This window comes from Prunus mume, linkage group LG7, assembly GCF_029339155.1.
Source record: "Prunus mume cultivar Tortuosa linkage group LG7, ASM2933915v1, whole genome shotgun sequence".
NCBI classification, from domain to species: domain Eukaryota; kingdom Viridiplantae; phylum Streptophyta; class Magnoliopsida; order Rosales; family Rosaceae; genus Prunus; species Prunus mume.
In genome coordinates this window covers 18,060,077-18,081,861 of record NC_142704.1, presented here as the reverse complement: position 1 = coordinate 18,081,861, position 21,785 = coordinate 18,060,077, and the positions used below count along the sequence as shown (strand labels likewise).

At 37.9% G+C, this 21,785-nt stretch overlaps 2 protein-coding genes across 3 annotated transcripts; one reads left to right on the top strand and one right to left on the bottom strand.

Moving 5' to 3' along the window:
- The first annotated feature begins 465 nt into the window (after window positions 1-465).
- NS1 (Class II aminoacyl-tRNA and biotin synthetases superfamily protein) lies at window positions 466-8,513 on the top strand. Of its 2 annotated transcripts, none has more exons than XM_089055756.1 (15): window positions 466-929; window positions 1,032-1,100; window positions 1,421-1,531; window positions 2,563-2,667; window positions 3,666-3,803; window positions 4,391-4,471; window positions 5,265-5,342; window positions 5,447-5,515; window positions 5,608-5,682; window positions 5,823-5,906; window positions 6,094-6,180; window positions 6,931-7,002; window positions 7,133-7,207; window positions 7,713-7,839; window positions 8,179-8,513. In XM_089055756.1, exons 1-15 carry the CDS (start codon window positions 501-503, stop codon window positions 8,292-8,294), a joined length of 1,716 nt encoding a protein of 571 aa, XP_088911882.1. In that variant the 5' UTR covers window positions 466-500; the 3' UTR covers window positions 8,295-8,513. The 2 variants fall into 2 exon arrangements, with proteins under 2 accessions (XP_088911882.1, XP_088911881.1); XM_089055755.1 differs by having other exon boundaries at window positions 467-929; window positions 6,907-7,002.
- A 3,091-nt stretch (window positions 8,514-11,604) lies between these two features.
- Window positions 11,605-19,678, bottom strand: LOC103337159 (protein transport protein SEC16B homolog). The gene is given in 14 exon segments (XM_008240311.3): window positions 11,605-12,605; window positions 13,140-13,438; window positions 13,589-13,732; window positions 13,882-14,084; window positions 14,087-14,198; window positions 14,281-14,389; window positions 14,466-14,593; window positions 15,164-15,298; window positions 15,380-15,505; window positions 15,938-16,108; window positions 16,261-16,383; window positions 16,471-16,599; window positions 16,866-17,186; window positions 17,502-19,678. Coding segments are annotated over 14 exon segments (4,257 nt in total). The 5' UTR covers window positions 19,236-19,678; the 3' UTR covers window positions 11,605-12,082.
- Window positions 19,679-21,785: the final 2,107 nt, after the last annotated feature.

The following is a 21,785-nucleotide window of genomic DNA, read 5'->3' as shown; positions in this document are numbered from 1 at the left end:
TCTGGCAACGACTAACGAGCCTATCCAACAGCTAGACAACTCGATGACTAGCGAGTAAAGGAAACTTGACAAAAAACCTTCAAACTAACAACTCTTCTGGGGACTTTTAGCTTTGATACCAAGTACTGGCCCGACCTATATATATATATATATATATATAATTTAGTCTTTATTTAATCAATTATATAAAGTTTCACTGAAGTTTTGAACCCTACATTCAACGCCTTGTTCCCCAAGAAAATAGAAAAATGTAAAACAATTCACACATGATTTGTTTAGTATGAAATCAAACAAGAAATAAACATCTGGAATCTTTTTATTTTTTTCTGTGTTTTTTCTAATTTTATGGGTTAAAAGTTAATGGTGTTATTTCGGGGTTTAAGTTCTGTTAAATAGAGGGACGCATGTTAAAATTTGATAGGGACACGTGCGACGTGTGGATATTAAAACCAACAAAAGCACCACTCAGAATTACACACTCCACTGAAAACGAAGGGAAAATGGCTGCTGCTGCCGCCTTAGCACCAGCCCCTGCTCTCCGGTTCAACCCCTACTCAACCCTCCGGTTCCTCTCCTTCTACCCCCGAACCCTAGTTCAACCACAACCGCCAACTTTCCCGCCATTTCTTCCCTGCTGGTCCCGGTTCTCCGGCGCCGGTCCAGCAGTCCCTCGCCGGAGGTCCTTCTGCACCGTCATATCCGGAGCTCTCCACTCTGGCGGAGGAGCCGCCGAGAGGACGAAACCGGAAATTGCAGAAAATTGGAGGCCGGAAAGCGGCAACAACAGAGTTGGGGAGTTCAGGAAGAAGCTGAAGGTCGTGGATATCAAAGGCGGGCCCGACGAAGGGCTGGAGCGGTTGGGCCAGAGTTTGGTGGTTATGGGTTGGGTGCGGACTCTTCGAGTCCAAAGCAGCGTTACATTCATTGAGGTAATAGCATCAATATATAATTGGAATACATATTATTTTCCTAATCTTTTAGTTTTAGTTTAATAATTTGAGTCTTTTTGTTGTTAAATTTTGCATCTTTAGGTTAATGACGGGTCGTGTCTCTCAAACATGCAATGTGTATTGGGTTTAGATGCTGAAGGTTATGATCAGGTACTGTTTACTAATCGCTGGTAGAAAAATGTGTGCTTCTTCTGATCATTGCTTATGTGCTTGTGTTTTTTGTATTTGCATATAAGTTTACTTCACACCAGTTCTTGGGCCAGCCTGAAACTTGCTTCTTATATTAACATTGTGGAATATGTCTATATTTAGGTTGCATGGTTTATATCTATAATAGTATGGGTTTATTCTGTTAGTTATTTTTTGTTAGAGTGAAATAAGTATCTTGAGATATTAGTTTCCCTGATAATTTAGTGGAATTTGTGGCATATCATCGTGTCTTTACTTCAAGCTATGGAGCTTATTGATAGGTAGAATCTGGCTTGATCACTACTGGTGCTTCAATATGGGTGCAAGGGATATTAGCTGCCAGCCAAGGATCAAAGCAAAAAGTGGAATTGAAGGTCAAGAAAATTGTTGTGGTTAGTATTTCTTGTTATCTAAGTCTAGCTTGACAACTACCTTGATGGTATGTGATATAGGTTTTATCATTCCTCCACTCCTGTTTACCTCTTTTCATTGTTTTCCAGTTGTAGCAACTTTGCTTGTTTGAGACCATGTAACTATTTGAAAATGGAATCTCTTACTACATTTATTGGACATATCTGCTATAGTTTACAGTTTAGTTCCCATTGTGCATGCACTGCCTTGTGGGGTGGGGACTGTGCCCTAAAAAAATGTGTATTTGTGGGAAAAAAAGAGGTTATAATTTTAATTCATCAACTATGAGTGAAGCATTCTGCCTCAAGCCTGTACATAACACATGATATCTAAAGGCTACTTTTCCATGTTTGGGACCCATGTGTGAACTTATTAGTTTCATTTTTGAATTCAAAGCCTCAAGATGTGAGCTTGAGTTCTGAATTCGTGGTCTTATCATTGTTAGTATAGTCCCACATCACCTGTGAACTTTTGGGATGTGTGATGTGGTGTAAGTTTATTCCTTTGTAAGTTTATTTTCAAGCATGAGTTCATCATGGAGTATATCATGGTACAGAGCAGGTATGTTGTAGAGATCAGTTGATTTGTGTTTAAGGCCTTGCACGGAGGGGGAAGAGTTGAGTGTCTCTGCACCTGGTGCTGAGGGGGAGTGTTAGCACAGTCCCTCATTGGCCAGGTGCCTTGGAATGTGCAATATATAACCTTTTCATAATCCAGTTTTGTAAATTCGTGAAGTTTTTCATGGTATCCGAGCAAGAAATACTGAGCTCTAATCTTGCAATTAAATCCTCCCAATATAAATTGAACTGCACAAGGTGGGCTTTAATGGTGGAGAGGGGCCCACATATGAGGGGTGTTAAATATAAAACACTTGTTGACCTAATCCTAACAGCTTAAGCTTTTAGGAGTAGTGCTAAACCAACAAAGTTTATCAATCATTATTTTGGACTTTCAAGTTTCTAGGTTCCCAACAAAAGAATTGGAATAATTGTGTATGCTCTTCATCTTGAAGGTTGGAAAGAGTGATCCTTCATATCCCATCCAAAAGAAAAGGGTCAGTAGAGAATTTTTGAGAACAAAAGCTCATCTTCGGCCAAGAACAAATACTTTTGGTGCGGTATGGTTCTACATCTTTGTTGCTAATGATTCTCTATAGTTACATAAACCATTTAGTTCTATTTGTCGTTGTTTTAATTTTTTTGTCAATCATTTTATCTTTTTCATGTTTTATATTTAAAATTCTTTTACTTGTCATTTTCAGGATATGCTGCCATTGCTCTTTTTAGATAGATTTAGTGCTACGTTGTTGATTGTGTTGAAATCAGACTTCCATTTATGTCTTTCTTAATTATTTTGGTTGTTTGAATATGCCTTATGGTGCATGAATCTTACTTGAGTGATTAAGACATGTCATGGTTTAGTAAATTTGTGCATATCCAACTGAGTGCTTTTTTGTTTGTTTGTTAAAACAAAAAAAAAATATATATAAAAAAACGAAGGCAAGGAGGAAGATGGAGAGATTAAATGTGGATAAGGACAATACTCACCTGAATTTTGGGTTAGCGTTCCTAGAATTTTCACTTAAATCCATAAATATCAGTAAGCCAATAAATAATGCATTGAGATAACGGTGATGGCTAATTTTCAGTTCAAAGTGAGTGAAGCTGACCTTTGATGGGTGACCTAAGTTGATATAATTTGATTTAGTGTGCATAGAAGTTCAAGTTCAAGTGATCCAGATCATTCACAATTTCATTCTTTTGAAACCCAACTTAAAAAAAAAAAAATTACTCACTAGACCTACCATTTATTCTTCACTTGCTGTTCCAATTGGGTGCGTAAATCTGTTGATTTTTGTTTTTTGTTTTTTTTTCTGGATAAGTGGATATTGAAGTCAATGGGACTAATCTACACATGTATTCAGATATTTTGTATTGGCATACTTACGCAAGTATTCATTAATCATTACTTTGAGACATTTCTTACCTAATTGAGTATGACAGAAGTTCAGTGTGGCAAACAATAATGTGTGCATCTTTTTAGTATTTTCTCTGTGGATCTATCTACAATGTCTAAATCAATTATCTTAATTTTTCAATTGCATGATGGTTTTAGGTCGCAAGAGTGAGAAATGCTTTGGCATATGCTACCCACAAGTTTTTCCAAGAAAATGGATTTGTGTGGGTCTCAAGTCCCATAATTACTGCTTCAGATTGTGAAGGAGCAGGCGAACAATTTTGTGTGACTACTTTGGTGAGCACTGTTGCTTAAAAGTTGTCTTATTATTTTTGTTCAAAACATTGCTGTTTCTGATATAACAGTTTGCAGCATGTGTATCACTATGCAAGTTGTAATTCTATTTAGTTTTTACTCCTTTTTTTGCTTGTCTTATATGCTATTTGCAGGTTTATTTTTGCAATATATTATACATGAAATGTTCTCTTGTCAGATAGTCTGGCAACATAAGAAGCTTATGCTGCCACTGATTTTTTAGACCATGAACATCTTATGTTCCATTACTGTGTGGCAAGAGAATATTAATATACATATAACATATGCTTTTTCCAGTGGACAGTGTTCTATTTTTAATCTGTATTCATTAGCTTGCTTAATTGTTTTCTTGTTTCCTAGTGCCTGCACGGACACACATAGCCAAGATACTTTGGCATTCAGCATCTTGAAGATAATACATCGTGCAAGATGTCATGCCATATTATATTTCAGGCCATTTATAGTGATTAGTAGTGCATTTTGGTTTTGTACCATTGTTGTCATTGCTCTTAAATCTGCTGTATGTTGTGTAGTACTTATATAAACTCTTCTCTTTGTTCAATTAAAAGATTCCAAGCACCAGAGAAGCCTCTCATTCTCCTGTGGATGGTATCCCAAGATTGAAGGATGGCCTAGTTGATTGGTCACAAGTGAGTTGGATGCATTTCCAATTTCTTTCTAAGTTATAACAAAGCAAGTGCAACAGCACACCAATTATGTTCTTATATTATTAACTATTATTACCATTCCCTTGGCCATTCTGCCATTGATAAATGGAAACAAGAAAAGCCCCTTAGGCATATATAAATCTTTGAACCTTCTAATTAAAAAAAATGATGTAGTGGTGGTTTCTATTATGATTTCTAATTTAGGGCTTAGGTATTTCAAAACATCCTGCCCATCACACCAACGGAGGTATTTCACCTTTGTACCTTATTTGGACTTCATATGATATATTGTCTAATCAAATAAATGTATTGTGATGAATGAGATAATTGGGCTTCACTAACACTGTCAAATTAAATGGCTCTGATACATCACTAAGTTGTCACTAAGTTGTTATATGAGCTCCAGCATTGAATTCCTTGTGGAGAAATTTAGCATCTCAAGGAACTCCAAATGGTGTTTTCCTGGGAGGATGAATCAGGACATGGATTATGGCAAAATTGAGATCCAAACCTGTAAATGACTTATGGATAGTTCAACATGCAGATTGAAATATAGCAGTTTGATTCTTAAAAAGGTAAAAAAAAAAAAAAAAACTATAACAGTTTGATCTTTACTATTGGGATGGGGAGGTTTGTACATCACACAACTAGGAAAGAGGTTATGTACCAAACTTCCGTTTTAATAATATTTGGAATTGACCAAAGCTAGTGGGTCCTCTTGTTAAATTTTTATGCGACTTCCATTTGAGTTTTGATTTTAATATTATGGTCTCAGGATTTTTTCGGGAAGCCAGCATTCTTGACTGTCTCTGGCCAACTCAATGCTGAAACCTATGCTACTGCTCTTTCTGATGTATGTTTTTTCTTTCATGCACCAATGCCCGTCCTCATTTTAGTATCAAATTCGGATTACAATCAGTGTATCTTTCCAAGATAAAACCAAGAATCGTTTTCCAGGTGTATACATTTGGCCCCACATTTCGGGCTGAAAATTCCAACACTTCCAGGCACCTGGCTGAATTTTGGGTAAGTTTTTTTCCTTTCACATTCCTTTCTTTATTTAGCTTCTTGGGTTGTATTCTTCTTATAATTTAATTCCCTTTTCTTCCTTGGTTTAGATGATTGAACCGGAACTTGCATTTGCTGATCTCAACGATGACATGGCCTGTGCAACTGCCTATCTCCAGTATGTAGTATGTTACCTTTCAAAACTATTTTCATGAACACTATTATCAAACCATTTTCTGGAAAACTCACCAACCAACTTGCTAGAATTGTCAAGTGACATTGTTATTTTTGGATTTTAGAGTAACATATACTTCCATTCTTGAAGGTGAGACACGTCCTTGAAAATTGCAAGGAAGACATGGAATTTTTCAACACTTGGATTGAGAAAGGAATCATAGATCGATTAAATGTATGAGCTCTTTCTTGGTGTAACTTGTCCTTTATCCTCTGCTATAAATTAAATCCTCCTTTCTATGTTCTTTTTCTGAATTGGTTATTTATACGACGACTAAGCTATGCCCTGCTTTCCAAAATTTCAATTATTATTGTCCCCTCATTATTTTTCTTACCTCTCTCTCTGTGTGTTCAATCAACAGGATGTGGCAGATAAAGACTTCGTGCAGTTGACTTATACTGATGCAGTTGAACTTCTTCTCAGAGCAAATAAGAAATTCGAATTCCCAGTATGGCCAACTACTTAAAGCTTTTTTAACCAACTCTGTTCTTGTAAAAAAATTTCCCTATGATGTTTGTCATGAGATTAAAAGGTCTCTGGAATCTTCTATCAAATTCAAAAGATAAACAATTATCTGGAATCTGAATTGTTTGCCATAATCTTCGGTTCTTTCCTCTTATCTAATTCAACTATGTTCTAGTGTGTATGTAATGTAAGGATGGTATTTAGTATTCTTTTTCTCCGGACCTGTTTGCATAAAATGTTGTGATATGATCTCATCATAATCACTGCTCCTTGGAGCTTCAGGAGAAGATTTTATCAATATTTAAATCCTATCATAACCAAAACATTGCTTGCTTATTTTTAGATCAGATACCAGCGGCATTAATTTTATCAATGTGTATAATACAGATGCCCTCCCACTGGATTGCCACTTTCTGATCTTTTGATAATGGGCAGCTTTAGACATGTGAGCGTTATGACTCAGGCTGATGTTTCATGATTTATAAGTTAACCGATGATGCCCCTTAAGCATACTCTGAGTTTAGAAAAGAAACTTAGTTGATTTACGTTCAGTGAGTCAGAAGATACTCATCAGGTTACAAAAGATGGTGCTTATTTCCATCATTGTATACTGGTACATCTGTGGCAATAGTATTATTCGTTCTCAATAAGTGGCTTTCACCATGTTTTGCATTTTACATTCTGACTCCTATTCAATGCTTGTTTTTAGGTTAAGTGGGGTTGTGATTTGCAGAGTGAGCATGAACGGTATTTAACTGAGGAGGCATTTAGCGGATGCCCTGTAATTGTGAGAGATTATCCGAAGGCATGAACCCCTCTGTTGTATCTTTTCCTATTTTTTGGAATAATCATGGAAGGGAAAAACTAATTATGAAATTTAGTTCCACTTATCGAACTACTTCTCTGAAGATATTCATGACACATTCCTATTTCAGGACATCAAAGCATTTTATATGCGGCGAAATGATGATGGGAAGACTGTTGCAGCTATGGATATGTTGGTTCCCCGGGTAATTTTAGCAATATATAATTGCATTTCTATTATTGCTATCCTGTAGCTATTAATAAAATTTTATTGCTGTCTAAAATTTATTCTAGAGGGTATAGTGATTTTTTTAGGTTGTGTCTTGCGCAACACATTAGACACAGGTATGAAGCTATGCTTAGTTGAATTACAGATAACAAGAGAATGTTCTAGAATGCCAAAGGTTTGCGGTCCAGCAATCCTGTTGAGGCAGGTCTATAGTGGCAATTTGTGTTTCTGGGTTGTGCTTTGACTAAGACAACACAAAATAAAACAAAAACACAAATATGATAAGACATAACCTGACTAACATGGTTCGGTTTATTTAATACTTTGGCTTTGGGTTACATTGTAATGTATTTCGTTCCATCATCAAAACCAGACCATGTTGTGTCAACTTTTGTATCAATTCAGTGATGTATCATGCCATTTAATCAGTGATGTTTTATAGTATTATTTTTGCTAATAAATTGTGATTGTTCTTTTGTCAGGTTGGCGAGCTTATTGGTGGAAGCCAGAGAGAAGAGAGGCTTGAATATCTAGAAGAAAGGTTGGATGAATCAAAGCTGAATAAGGACAACTACTGGTGGTATCTTGATTTGCGTCGTTATGGTTCAGGTGAGGAATTCTGTTTTTTGAACTTGAAAAATTACTCTAGTGGCTGAATGAATGCTGAGAGAATTTGCGCTACTACACAATTGGAAAATCTGAACTTAAAGTTAAGAGTGCTGCTGTTCCCACTCTCCCACCTCAAATTTAGAAAACGAAGGTAGTATTTATGGATAAATTTATACATACAAATCACTAGAAGGTCGTCTAAGTTAACATGATCCATCCAGAATGAACGTTAATAAAACATGAGATGTAGTCGATAGTATATGGTTTATCAATTGAGCTTCTATATTCTGAGTGGATAAATTATTTTATGTTTAATTGCCATTCTCCTTGTTTCTCCAGTTCCTCATGCGGGCTTTGGTTTGGGTTTCGAAAGACTTGTACAATTTGCAACTGGGATAGAGAACATCAGAGATGTTATCCCTTTTCCCCGGGCGCCTGGTTCAGCTGAATTTTGATGCGATTGCTTTTGGTTCCTAAATAGTTTTCCCTCATTTTGTAAGACTGATTCTGATTGCTGAACTTTTTATGTATAGAGAATTTTATAGCTTCAAGCTGGCTTGGCTTCAATTCTTTTAGGCCTGTAAGGTCTGCAGTATCTCATGTAAGAAATATTTGTCTTACTTCTGCGCACTTTTTCGCTATTTAGTTTCTTGACCAACCTTTTTTGGGATGAAGTACCAGTTAAATTTTATAATTACAGCCAATGCGTGTTTGTCCCATACCTTATATTATTTATGGAATTGAACTATTTACATGGAATTAGAGAAACCGAACCTACTCCCTAATATATCTTCCCCACTGCTGAATTGGTGGTGGGTTAATTTCACTCTCGTTCACGCAAGGAGAGCCAAAATTGTTGACTGCTGGGGTTAGGGTTTTCTCTAGTTTTCTTGATCCATTTTTTGTGTCGTCTCTCTCTGCCCTCTCTGATTGTCTCTCTGGGTTCTTCTTGGTGTGTTGGGTCCGGTGGTTTTCGCTTTGTTTGTTCTTTGTGAGGAGGGCTGCGTCAGCTCTTCGTGTTCCTCACTCATAGGCTCTGTGTTTGGTTGCTCTCCATCCTCGGGTCTGCATTTGGATTGGAGACCCTCTTTCCCAAGGTCTTCCTCCCATGGGGCTTGTGTGCTTCTGTTCTCAATGTACCAGGTTGGGCTCCATTTTTATTATTTATTATTTTTTATTTTTCTATGGGGCTGTCTGATCTTGATAGGAAAGTGGCTCTCGACGATATTGAGTGCTCGCTTGGGAGTTGTATGGTGCTTACACATCGGGCAAAGGTTGAAGTAGTGATTGGTATTTCAGCGGCCTCTGTTCAGATCTTGATCTGCGGTGAGAAACGGAAGCGTGCCAGAATTGATGGTGGGAGAGCATATGATCGATGGTGGCATCAATTTTTCTGGTAACAATTTGGTACCAATGGCTCTGCTGACAAGGGTCTCTAAGGTCTCCTTGATAATTCTTAGTTGGATGGTGGGAGAGCATATGATCGATGGTGGCATCAATTTTTCTGGTAACAATTTGGTACCAATGGCTCTGCTGACAAGGGTCTCTAAGGTCTCCTTGATAATTCTTAGTTGGAACGTTTGTGGGCTTGGCATTCGACGAATGTTCAGTAACATGAAGTTTTCTTCTTCAAGACAATAGGTTGGTATGGGAGCAAGTTGGCTCCCGATTTAGTTCTTATTAATTTTGTGTTTTGTTTCTATGGTGGTACGTGTTGGTATTCCTTTGTTTCTGACCCATTGCATATTGTACAACTCTAGCATTTTGCAAAGGACTATGTTTACACAAGAGGTCTTCTTTGACACAACCTAAGAGACGGTGTGCTCTTTGATGGGTTTCGTTTTGCTTAAGTTTGTTCATTTGTGCTTTGTTCTCGTGGATTGTTCGTCTTGGTGGTGTTTTGGTTCTGCCCATTGTATCCTGAACAAATCTCGCGTTGTACAAATGACTATGTTTACATAGGAGGTCTTCTTTGACAAAACTTGAGAGGCGTTGGTGTGCCCTAGGGATGGAAGAAATCCCCATCGGGTCGGGTCCCCATCGAGTTCTCGGCTCTAACGGGGGGAGATTTGGAGGAAAAACAGGGGCGAGTACGGGGATCCCTGATTTTTAAAGAGATATTTAGTCATATATCTATTCTTAGCATTAATAATATAGATAAACTTTACACCATTTAAATTACTTCGATGTCCTATTGAGTGTTTTGGGTTTTTTTTAATGAGGTTTTGGGGTTGAGTTTTTAAAGAAATCAATGATAGTTTTGTAATTTAAAAGAAGTCGAAAGCCTTTTGTTATGTTGTAAATGAGCTTTTGGTGTGTTTCTAAAGTTCATTTTATATAGGGTTTTTTATATTTATAATTTGGGCTCTTATATTAGGTATAATAGTAAATCTCCCTTTTTTAAAAATACCCGATCGGAGACGGGGTGGGGATGGTATTGTTATCCCCATCCCCGAACTCAGGCCATAAGTGATGTATTTGGTTTTAATTAATAAATATGTTATATAATATAATATAACAATTAAAAAATTAGCCTAACCTTTGTAAGATGATGAAACTTTGGAATGTCTCTTCTTCTGACCTGAAAATTCCACCAAATACTTCCTTGGTATATGGTACAACACAATCCCAAATACACCAATAATATGGGGTGCTAACAAAGAATCCCCACTTGATTATCTGGGTTTTTTCATGCTCGGCTATGATGGACATTCTAGTGTGTTAGATGGTAGTTATCTGGTCATCAAATGCATTATGCATGAGTATCTGCTTCTGCAATGAATGCAATAACAATTAAAAGTTATCATAAGCTTTGTAGAATGATGAAACTCTGTCAAATTAAATTGAGATGATTTTGAATAGTTGAGTGAAATTTTATAATTCAATTAAATAATAGTTAAAGGTGAAATTTAAGTGTTATAATATGAATACTTTTTTTTAATTGTTCTAAAAATTAGGGATTCGGGCCGTCTTTGGTATATCAAAACCCCCGACGGGGATGGGGAGGGGGATTCCTAGAAAATTCAAACCGGGTATAGGGCAGGTATGGGGAGCGGAGACGGGTATGGTATTGCTCTACTCGACCTTTAATAAGCCGTTCCATCCCTAGTGTGGTCCTTTGATGGGTTTGTTTTGCTTCAGTTTGTTTCTTTGGTTTTTTGTTTTGCGGGTTGTTCGTTTTTGATGTTCTTTTGGTTATGTCCATTGCATGCTGAACAATTCTTGCGCTATACAAATGACTATGTTTGCTTAGGAGGCCTTCTTTGACAGAACTAGAGAGGTGTTGGTATGCTTTTTCAATGGGTTTTCTTAATTTGTGTTTGTTGGTGGGGAAGTTTTGTTTTAAGAGGTGACTAAACTGTGTTTTTGTTTTTGTCTAGACTCTCTTGTTAGTCTGCTAGTCTACTGCATGTGTAGCACTCTTTCCTCGCTTGGGAGTTTTCCCATGTGGTTCTCATGAGAAGGTTTTAATAAAGCCATTGTTAACACGTCGGCCTTGTGTAATGTTCTTGGGTTAATGGAATTTCTCTTCCACTCACAAAAAAGAAAACAAAAAACAAAAAGGAGAAACCAAACTTACTCGCTAACATATATCTTCCCCACTGCTTAATTGGAGGTGGGTTAATTTCAGCTCTGAAATCTGCCAAAAGACATTTTCCTTATTTTCATCAACTGTTGCTGGATATTTTGCAACTTAAAAAAGAAAAGAGAGTAAAATCCGGCCTTTTTAACATTAATTCAATGTCACAAAGTAATAGCAATACATAACCAAAGAACAAAAACAAGGCATCTTATTTTTCTCTCAATTCGATACACTATCTTTTTCCCTTGAGAAGATCTGTAGACCCTTTTATCTACTTCAAGGAACGTTTACTGTTTTTAAACAAATGAAAAAATGATCTGTACAATGGCGCCCATGCAGGCTTTTTTGTCAAAGGAAACCAGAAAAAAAAAAAAAAAAAAAAACCAGCTCCCAAGCCAGAAATGGTGGCAACTCCCCGGGCATTAAAATAAAATATTGGCTCGAGAATAAAGGAATTGCGCCAATTACATCTGAACATACAACATGTTAGGGTGGGGAGTAGGGATTTTGAAAACGAAAATAATTGTTCTATGGGACTTACTTCTGGCACATACATACCCACCATTTTGACTTTTTGAGAGATGCAGGAGCAGGAACATCACAAGTATTGTATAGATCACTAGGAGCAAAACTTGATATTTACATCTTCATTACTTCGGCTCAAAGTTCCACTTCATGAAGATCATCACCAAAACTGCCACCATTCATTGGCACGCGCATCATAGAAGGCTCACTAGGCCTAAACATAGCTGGGGACATGCCTAATGCCTCCCCTAGAGGTTTTATTTCCCCCATTTTGGGAGGAGGGCTAAATACATCATTGGAGCTTCCACCCCAAGAGGCCGTCCGTCGTGAGTGGGGTGGAACAGAGCCATTAGCATTTGTAGCAACTTCCATGCCATGAATATTACCCATGCTCGGGAACCTTTGCATGGTCGTTGAAGATGGGGGCAGAGGAGTCTGGAATGGGTCATTCCTAGCAGATGTTGAGGGAACTTCTTTAGCTGCAACATCTTCTTGCACACTTTCAGCAATAGCCTCCATAGTCTGTTCACTTGATGATCCTAAGGTGGGAATGAAAAACTTTGCATTGGCAGCCACAGCAGGCTTAACTGATGGAACAGAAGGTGACTGGAACAAGTTTGCTGGGCTTCCACCACCTTGGTTGAATGTGTCAACATATCTGCCAAAATTCCACAAACAATATAGTCAACTCAAATTCATTCCCACATTTGATGAATAGTGGAAATTTTGGTGAAAAGACATAACATTGACTTTGCTCTGCAAAGGGCTTGTGAAAACTCAGTCCCAGAGAAAAAAAAAACCTTTTGAATGAAAGGATTTGAATTGAGAGAACTTTAGAAATATTAACTTCTTAGGTTCATAAAATCCACATAAATTTCTAATGGCCAAAATCACGTCCAAGTTGATTGGTAGTTAGGTTGGATGATCTGGTTCTCCAGTTCTGCAAAGAAAACCCTGGTGGAGTGGAAGTCTGTGCTCCCAAAATAAATTTCCCAGTTTGTTTCAAACAATATTATACCACCAGCTATTTAAGGGATGGGCATTTCTCTTCAAATTTTCAAGCAGTTCTAGCAAGAAGGACAGAAGGGAATTATAGTAATTCAACCAAGGAAATTAAATATGACCTTCACTTAATGCACAACATGAGGGGGGTTGGAAGTTTGGTTGAGAGAGACAGAGCAAACTTATTTACCTGGACCGAATACCCAACCGTCCACGAGCTGAGAATTGATTTGAGCTGGGTGGAATAGGTGGGGTTCCTGAAGTTGGTCCTGGAGGGGTTGAAGTTTGTAAATCTGGGCTGCCCTTAGTGGGAGACCCTTCTTTCTTCAAAACAGATTTCAAGTTGTAATCAGACACACCATTGTGGAAGGCCGTAGTTGTCGGAGGAGGAGGCAAGGCAGCTTCTTCAGCTGGGGGTTCAACACCTTCCTCAACCCATCTCTTAAGTTTTTCGTCATAGTAGAACTTATTTGTTTCACCCAACTTAGCCTTCAGTAACAGGTAGAAAATTTGTTAGTGATGATTTACCAGAAGAGACAACATCTGTACTTCTTTCTCAAAAATGTTTATGAGAAAAAGAAAAGAAAAAGAAGGGGAGGGGGGATGAAGGAAACCGTAATATATGAAAGTAAAAACTACCTGTTTGCCTGGGCGAGGTCTTAAGACTAGACCCACAGTCTTTTGCAACAGCTGTGACCCGAAACCAAAACGAGCAAAGCGAGAAGTACCCCCTGAGGCTTTTCCTTGGGCATCAGGTGAAGCCGTTTCCTTTGATGAATCAACCTGAACTCATAATGAGAAGAGATGTCAAAAAATATAATCAAGCACACAGAAATCAAAGAGGTGATTAATTGCATATATGGGTGTTGTAATGCACTGAGCAGGTGTGTGCACGCATGAGTGAACTTTACACATGGAGAATTTTACAACACCTGTCTTGGAGTTCTACCAAAGTCTGGCTCTGAAACACTTCTATTATGCATTGGCTTTCTATTGCCATCAGCTGCCCACTCACTTATGGGTTCCATTGAAGCAGAAGGAATTAAAGACGACATGGCCATTGTTGATTGACTAGCAGATACTCTGGGGCCCATTGGCTGCTGGTAATGGTCATTACCTTGAGTACTTCCTGGTATGTGGATGGTGCAGGTGGCGGTAGGCCCCCAACAACACGATGTGCAGTACTATCAAACAAGTTGAGCAATTTACCTACAAACTTTGTAGAAACCAAATTTACAGAGTATCCACCCTGAAAATGGAATGTGCATTCAGAGGGATTAGTCATATTAGCTTGAAAATGATAACATACAAACAATAGGACAAAGAACTACCTGCTGATGGGTTTTAATCCTCTCCTCAAGAGATAATACTAGCTGCTTCCACGTTTCCACTTCTGGTGCTCTTCCGGTTTTCAAAGACTTTAGTATTGTTTGACAGTACCTGTATTACATGCACTTTGTTAAGAAAAACAGATATGAAAGAAAGCACCAAATAAAAGAAAAATGCACATGCTTACTTCAACGAGTCAGAAACTCTTCCAACTTCAGCAAGCATGTGCGCATATATGAGCTTATATGGCTGAAATGGTAGAAGGATAAACTGAGAGTTTCCAAGCACCCTTGAATATTCATATAGTTCAGTCCTCTGTCAAAAGATCATAAGGGCAAACTGAGTATAGACTCCAGAAAGCATTGCTTAAAGGAATTAATACAAGACTCTTGTTAAGCAATTATTATGTCTCATTGCATATGAACAAGCAAATAAGAATCAGTTTTCGAAGGAGAGAATTTATATTGAAGCTATAAGTGACTAGGAAGTTGTTACTTTTCGCTCAAAGGGTAAAATAAAAGAAAATAAAGATCAAGTAGAGAAGAAAGATAAATGAACAGGTTAGGGTAAAAAAAATTGAATTAGGAATTAGGGGAGGGGAAAACACTAAAAAGAGAGACGAATGAGATTAGACACTGTTGATCTAGTGTCCAAGACCTGGCTTATGCTATGATTTAAGGATGTTACAAAAAAACATTAACTTTCAACCCTGAAATCTCTGATAAAGCTACCATACAAAGTTACTTGGAGTCCAGATTCGCACTGTTGCATTAAAGCGTGCATTCAGGCACGATCCAGGCACCAAAAAATAACTAGCACAAGGAGAAGTTTCTGAAGAATAAAATGAAGAGATAATGCATAAAAGATAACAGCATTCGAAAGCACCTGAATGGCCTCCGGACTAGCATAAGTTCGAGGTGATTTCCAGTGATCTGCTCCAATTAGACATAGTCTTGCGCTATCAGAGTATGACTCAAAATTTGCTTCTGCCACTAAATAGCAGATGTGTGCTGCAGTAATCTGATACACAACTCATGTCCGATTAAGTGATAAAAAGTTAACATACGTAAAGGAAAAAGGTTACATGTAACAGTATCATACCTCACTCCTATCCTTCCATAAGCAATCTCCAAGATGAATAATTACGAGTTCATCATCTTTTGTTCTGTTTGCAGTTATCACAGCCAGATTCTCCTCCCAGTCATCAAGCATTTTATTTGCACCAAACTGTAGTTGCATAACAGAAACAAAAAGCATTTTAAGGCAAATGTACTGCTAAAGAATTCAGAAAAAGAAGATGAAATTAGAGAACTTATTCCAATCGTACTACCAAGTGCAGCACTACAGGTAATGCTATGTTCAAATTTAATCGGATGTCCCTAAATGAACTACACTACATGTATATAGCTATGAGAAGCAACATATTGATCCAAGAAGCAACTGTCTTCTAATCTTCTAGCTTGCATCCTTTATACGAACCTCCTCTCTTGCTTTAGTGCGATTCCTCTTTTCTTTTAATTGCTATTGAAACTAAATGCATAATTACTTTTGTTTGTCTATTCACTTTCTAAAGGAAACTAAAAACAGGTGAGTTGGCTAGTATTGTATATAAATCGCTAAAGCCTATCCCAATAAGCAGTTTTTAAATAGATATCTCACCTGTGCAGGTGGTTGAGGGGTATTAACAGCACCGGGTCGATTGATCTCAGATGTAGTGTCAGTAGAGAACACTTCAGCAGGTTGCCCGGCAATGAGCAGGCATAATGTCCGCAACGGTGATCCTGCAACCAGCTGACGAAGTGCCATTTGCTTCACAGTATCAACATAAAACTGAAGTTGTTCCAAGCCGCCATCCCAACCGGAGGAAAAGGAAGAGAAAAAAAGGGTGAGATGAGTGCATCCTTCAGTATAAACTGACAATGTACCTCAAGAAAGTAACATCTGATTGAAGTCTTCGAATTTAGCATCAATGGCCAACAAACCTGTTCCCCAAGCTGTGAAGCAATAACAAGCGCAGGTCCCCACAACTGACCTTCTTGTGCACATTGTAAAGCCTCTTTCTTTCTACCAGAAACCAGAAGATTTTGTACCTCAGAAGCAGTTGCCTAGGACATACAACCACCCTATTACAAAATGAAAATTTTGATAATTTAGAGAGAAGGGGAGTTGTCATCAGAGTTGTTTATCCATACCCGCATTTGTCCTTCTGAAGGCATTTTCTGCACACAGTGACTAAGAGCACCATACTCACTGAATTGTACACCATTGCTCTTTGCAGATGCAAAAAGTTTAGCAACTGCTGATTCTGGAGTGTCGCTTTCCTATCACAAGAGAAGCCCAAAAGTATACAAGATACATATTAGTCATATCTCTATGTGGCTCTTAAAAAATACTCTGGCTAGGAGAAAAGTTGAGAAACCATTCATGGGAAGATATGCCTTTATCTCACATAAATACACACAAACACACACACAGAGAAAGAGGTGACAATATGCGTGACTAAATGCAGGATAACTTAAAAGAAATAGAGTCAACTTAAGAGAAGTTTCAAAAGCTACAAGTACCAAAGGACAGGAATGTGATTTACCCTCGATAAATTGTCGGTTCCAAAAGGAGATCGAAGTTTTCCATAATGTTGACAAGCTATCTTAAGCAAAGAAAGAAGCAACCTCAATACTTTGCCTTTCCTATAGTCCATCTCTGATGATTCACAGTTAGCAATCCTCTCATCCATCCATTTGTTCAACTCTTTGCTTCCAACACTCCCTCCAACCAAGGGACCTGGGAAGGATTGTTGGCACAAAGCACGAAAATAATCACAAGTACTCATTCCAAAACTTGAAGCATCAGTCTTTTCCGTAAAAACTTCTATCAAGTTCAGGACAGAAACTGAGCCTCCTACAGGGTCCTTCACATAACAATAAAACATGCATAATTAGGCCTTTCATGGAACAATGTAAACAGAAAAGTTGTACGCTCCATTTGGCCACAAGTCTGAGAAGGAATTTGGGACCAAACATAAATCAAGTCAGTACCTAATACAGGTTATCAATCGATAAAGCAATTCTTTCTAGTTTCAAACTTTCTATCTCTATTCAGGAAACCAGTGGAAGATCAAATAACCACTTCGAAAAAATTTGGATTTTTATTTCCTTCCATCAGCCTTTTGTCAACCAAATGGAGCCTTAATTAATCTTAAAGAGAGAAGGTTTCGAGGCCTCACCTGACTTCCATATGACAAATTCGTGAGACTACTATTGTCCTTCATTACAATGAGTTTCCCACCAAATCCGAAAGTTACTAGGGCATGTGGAGGACGCCCAGCAGATGATCTTCCTACGCTGGGAGCATACGAAAACTGATTGCCACTCTGGAAAGGTTGCTGGGAATAATTTAAAGGTTTCTGATTGCCATAGTAATCATCTGAGAATTGTGTTTGTTCGATCAGCTTTGCATTTCCTTGATTAAACTGCTGGCTAAAGTTACCACCTGGGAGGAAACTTTGGAACCCGACAGTCCCATTAGCCTCACCATGACCTTGACTCGCTTTGTTGTACACAGGAACTGCTCCGAAAGAATTTAATGACTTCTGCTGGTCCTTGTTGACTGTTGAACCAAACGAATTACTCATCTGCTGGTTTCCACCAAAACTTGAAAAAGCCTCATTGTTAGTTCCAGTCCGAGCTTGCCACATATTTGAACCCTGTTGATTGTAATTACTATAAGACCCAGCCCAGCTGCTGTCTTGACCTTGGCTACCAACCCCTAGCGACCCATAATTGCTATCTTGCCTGTACTCACCATATAAACTAGTATCATTCTGGGCTTGAGCAGTCGGTTGCAGAGAGGAGTTATACCCCTCCAATGAGCGCCATTCTTGCGCAATTGTATCATAGTACCAACCCGGGTATTCAGGATTGAAAACCATATGTGCTGGGTACCCATTAGTCCCTTGTGAGACCTGATCCCAGTTTGACAAACTACCAGTCGTGCTAGTTTCAGTCACAGTTCCCGCAACGGAATGAGCCGTTTGCTGCAAATAAGAAACCTCAGTTTTGTTATCAGAAACAGTGGCCCAATCACTGGCTGAATCAGTGCCGAAGCTCCCTTCAGCATTTGCAGGCACATCGAAACTGTCCACTTGATACCATTGCCCCGTGTTAGGGTCATACTTCCACCCTGGATAAAGACTTTCCCAATATTCCGTACTATTTAGATCCTGCTCATTTCTACTTTCCTCCACAGTTGCTCCATAAGCTTGGCCCTCTTGATATTGCTCGTTATTAACCGAATGGTTCAAACCTTGTGCTGTATGATCTTCATTACTGGGTGCAGTTTTTGATTTAGTACTCAAGTTTCCGTCTACTTTCGGGGGGAAATCCCCAGAACTATCTCCCAATTCATTGAAAAAATCTGAGTACGATCCAAACCCATGAATCCCATTTTGTGCAGAATCAGCATGAAACGAACCCCACCCTATCTCCTTCACCCCTGAAGCTCCAGAATCGTTGCTCTTGCTCATTCTGGAATCTGACGTCAATTGAGATCCCGCCCCATCATTATTGGACTGAATCACTCCGTCATCAATAACCGAATTCTTCGACTCCATTACGTTACGGAACCCGAATGAATTCGACTCATCAGGACCTATTTCATCTTTTGTTTTGGTTCTGGCACCCAAATCCTCAGATACAGCTGCAGAATCACCAATAGTCAGATTGGCGAACGCCTTATTTTCGTCGTCTTTGGCTTTGGCATTGGCACCAGAATCCTCAGATACAGCTGCTACAGAATCACCACTACTCAGATTGGTGAATGCCTTAGCGTCATCGGAATCGTTTCCTTCGTTGCATTTGGGGCCTGATTCGGCGGGCCCCAGGTCATCTTCAACCAATTTATCAAAGAAATCCTCGTCGGTCTGATCCTCCACCTGAAATGGAGGAGGATTTGAAGCCATCGACCAAATCCCACAGGCAATTCACCCCTCAGAGTCCAAAAAGCCTCGAAATTGGAGCTCGAACACGACGAAAAACCCGAGATCCAGAGCCAAACACGCAAAAACCAATCTCAGAATCACCAATTTAAAAAATTCAAGCCTAACAAGAAGATAATACAACCCCGAAATGAATGAGATCTAGGGTTCCTGAGCTACCCTGCAAATTCTACAGTGACAAATCAAGCAAAAACAAGATGGCAGATTTTCTTTTTTCTTTTGCTTGCATTCAACGCATTGCGTTAAAAATGAGAATACTGTAAATTGAAATAAATAAATAAAAATAACTTACAGATCGATGGAATTTCAGAAAGAAAATCCAACAGAGAGAAAAGAGGGAAAGAAATGTGTGTGTTTGACAGAAAGAGAGAGAGTCTGAGAGTAGAGGAAAGCCCTCGATTTCGCACCTCCCACCCACCGAGTCCAAGAGCTTCCGTATTATAATTTTAGTATTTTCTTTTTAATTTTCTTTTCAAATTTTCGTTTATGGCCTTTTTGCCTGCATTTTTTAAATTATTATTTATATATATATATATATATATTTGTCTCAGTTTTCAGATTTTCGGAGATGGATGGATTTAATAAAGAACGGTGATGTTTGTCTGATTGTTGTGTCATAAAAGACAGAAAAAAAGAAAGAAGAAAAAAAAAAGGGGGGTTTAGGAATATTTATATGCCGTTGCCTAAATTTTTAGCTGACTAGAGTGCAAATTGAACCGAAAATCCGGCCGTCACAATTAAAATAAGAAATATTAGCAAAAGTCGAAGGTATGGGGTTTCGAGAAGGTTATGAAGTTTCCAACCCCTAACCTCCAACACTGAATGGATAATTTTCACCACTGAATTAACGAATTCACTTGTGTTATGGTAACACGATAAATATATTTATTGAGTTCCCATTCCAGATAATTCAACTATATATATATATATATATACAAAATTCTCCTATGCGACATCCGGACTTTATTATCGTGCCGATACTATGTATTTTCTACTACCCTCCTGCTCCTTCCTTTACAATGACTTCCACGTTATCCATACAATAATAGCGTGTGGACGTCCGGATGAGAGAATAACTACGTAAGTATACTAATGATTTGCCCTCTGAATTTGTACCTAACTTTCAATTTACACTCCTATCTTTTTTTATTCTATTGTATAGAAAATTAAGGATATGAATTTTTTTTTCTTCACCAATTCCCCCCCCCCCTAAATCCGCAACATTTCATCCAATTTGTCGTTAAATATGAGGGTAAAATAGTCATTTTATACGTTATAAATAAATAAATAATAGAAAATTGAAATAATAGTCATGAAATAAAAACTGAAATGTTATCTCTCTCTCTCTCTCTCTCTCTCTCTCTCTCTCTCTCTCTCTTCTTCTTTGAATTTCTAGAACCTCCTCCTCTCATTCTCTTCAAATCCAAATCCAAACTTTCTACTTCTTTGCATATCAATCTTCCTCAAAAAGGCTCAAACTCAGAAATCTACCTGCACAGTGAACTCAAATAATTTCTCAAGTGTTCAGCAAATTCAACTTTACAAAACTGAACATAACAACCCAATTATAAACTTGCGGCTGCACCTAGGTTAACCTAGGTTGTCTGAGGGATCAAACCATACGTAATTCTTTATACAAGAAATCAAGGTCCAACCCATATGTAAGCACATGAATTAAATATTCATTTACACTTTCCTAAAACCAAAAGCTTCAAACTTTAATCAATATGCTGAAACTTAAACAAAAGATATTGATTTCAGAACAATCTTCCACCCATCACATATGTGTAGATACAAATACACATATTTAATAGCTCATTACAGATAAGTAGGAAAACAAGAAAATTATTAAAATAATATTGGCCACTGAAACCTTAATATCAATATCAATGGTTTGAATAAAACATGTTTCAATCTTTCACATGTAAAAACAAACTCATCACTTAAGAAAATAGTTGTGAATTGTATAAAATCCTTAAACTTAGAAAACTCTCAATCATTGTCTCATAAATCTGAAAACATGTATTAAAATTTTGACCAATAAGTACCAAGATAAAATCATCAGTTTTAGTTTAAAACATCTCAAAACTCAAATACTCTCCACCTAGGCGTACTCCCAATCAAAATCCGTCAATTCTAATAATATTATGTCAATTCCAAGTACCATATATGTTACATCCTCGTTGAACTCAGGGGACACGCACGCAGTCAGCTAGAGAACACATTGTTAAAAATATGCCCTAGAAGCCAATATAAAATGGATAATTCTAAGGAAATAATATATAATAGTAAAGAGGCAAGAACATTGCTTTTGATATATAAAGTACACAAAGTAACAAGTCCATGGATTAAGATATAAATGGAAAGTGGTCTAAAGAAGTTAGATGCACGAGACCTTTCCATGCATATAATATCGTATCCTAAAATGTTCTTGGCATAGAATCACCAATTGGACAATGGTGACCCGCAAAGACTGGTACACATTATGTCTGCTCAATTGGGAAGATGACTAGT

Coding starts and splice junctions, on each gene's coding strand:
- NS1 (XM_089055755.1), top strand. CDS start 501: ATGGCTGCTGCTGCCGCCTTAGCACCAGCCCCTGCTCTCCGGTTCAAC. Junction 4,472..5,264: donor GCCTAGTTGATTGGTCACAA/GTGAGTTGGATG, acceptor TTATGGTCTCAG/GATTTTTTCGGGAAGCCAGC. Junction 5,907..6,093: donor GAATCATAGATCGATTAAAT/GTATGAGCTCTT, acceptor TTCAATCAACAG/GATGTGGCAGATAAAGACTT.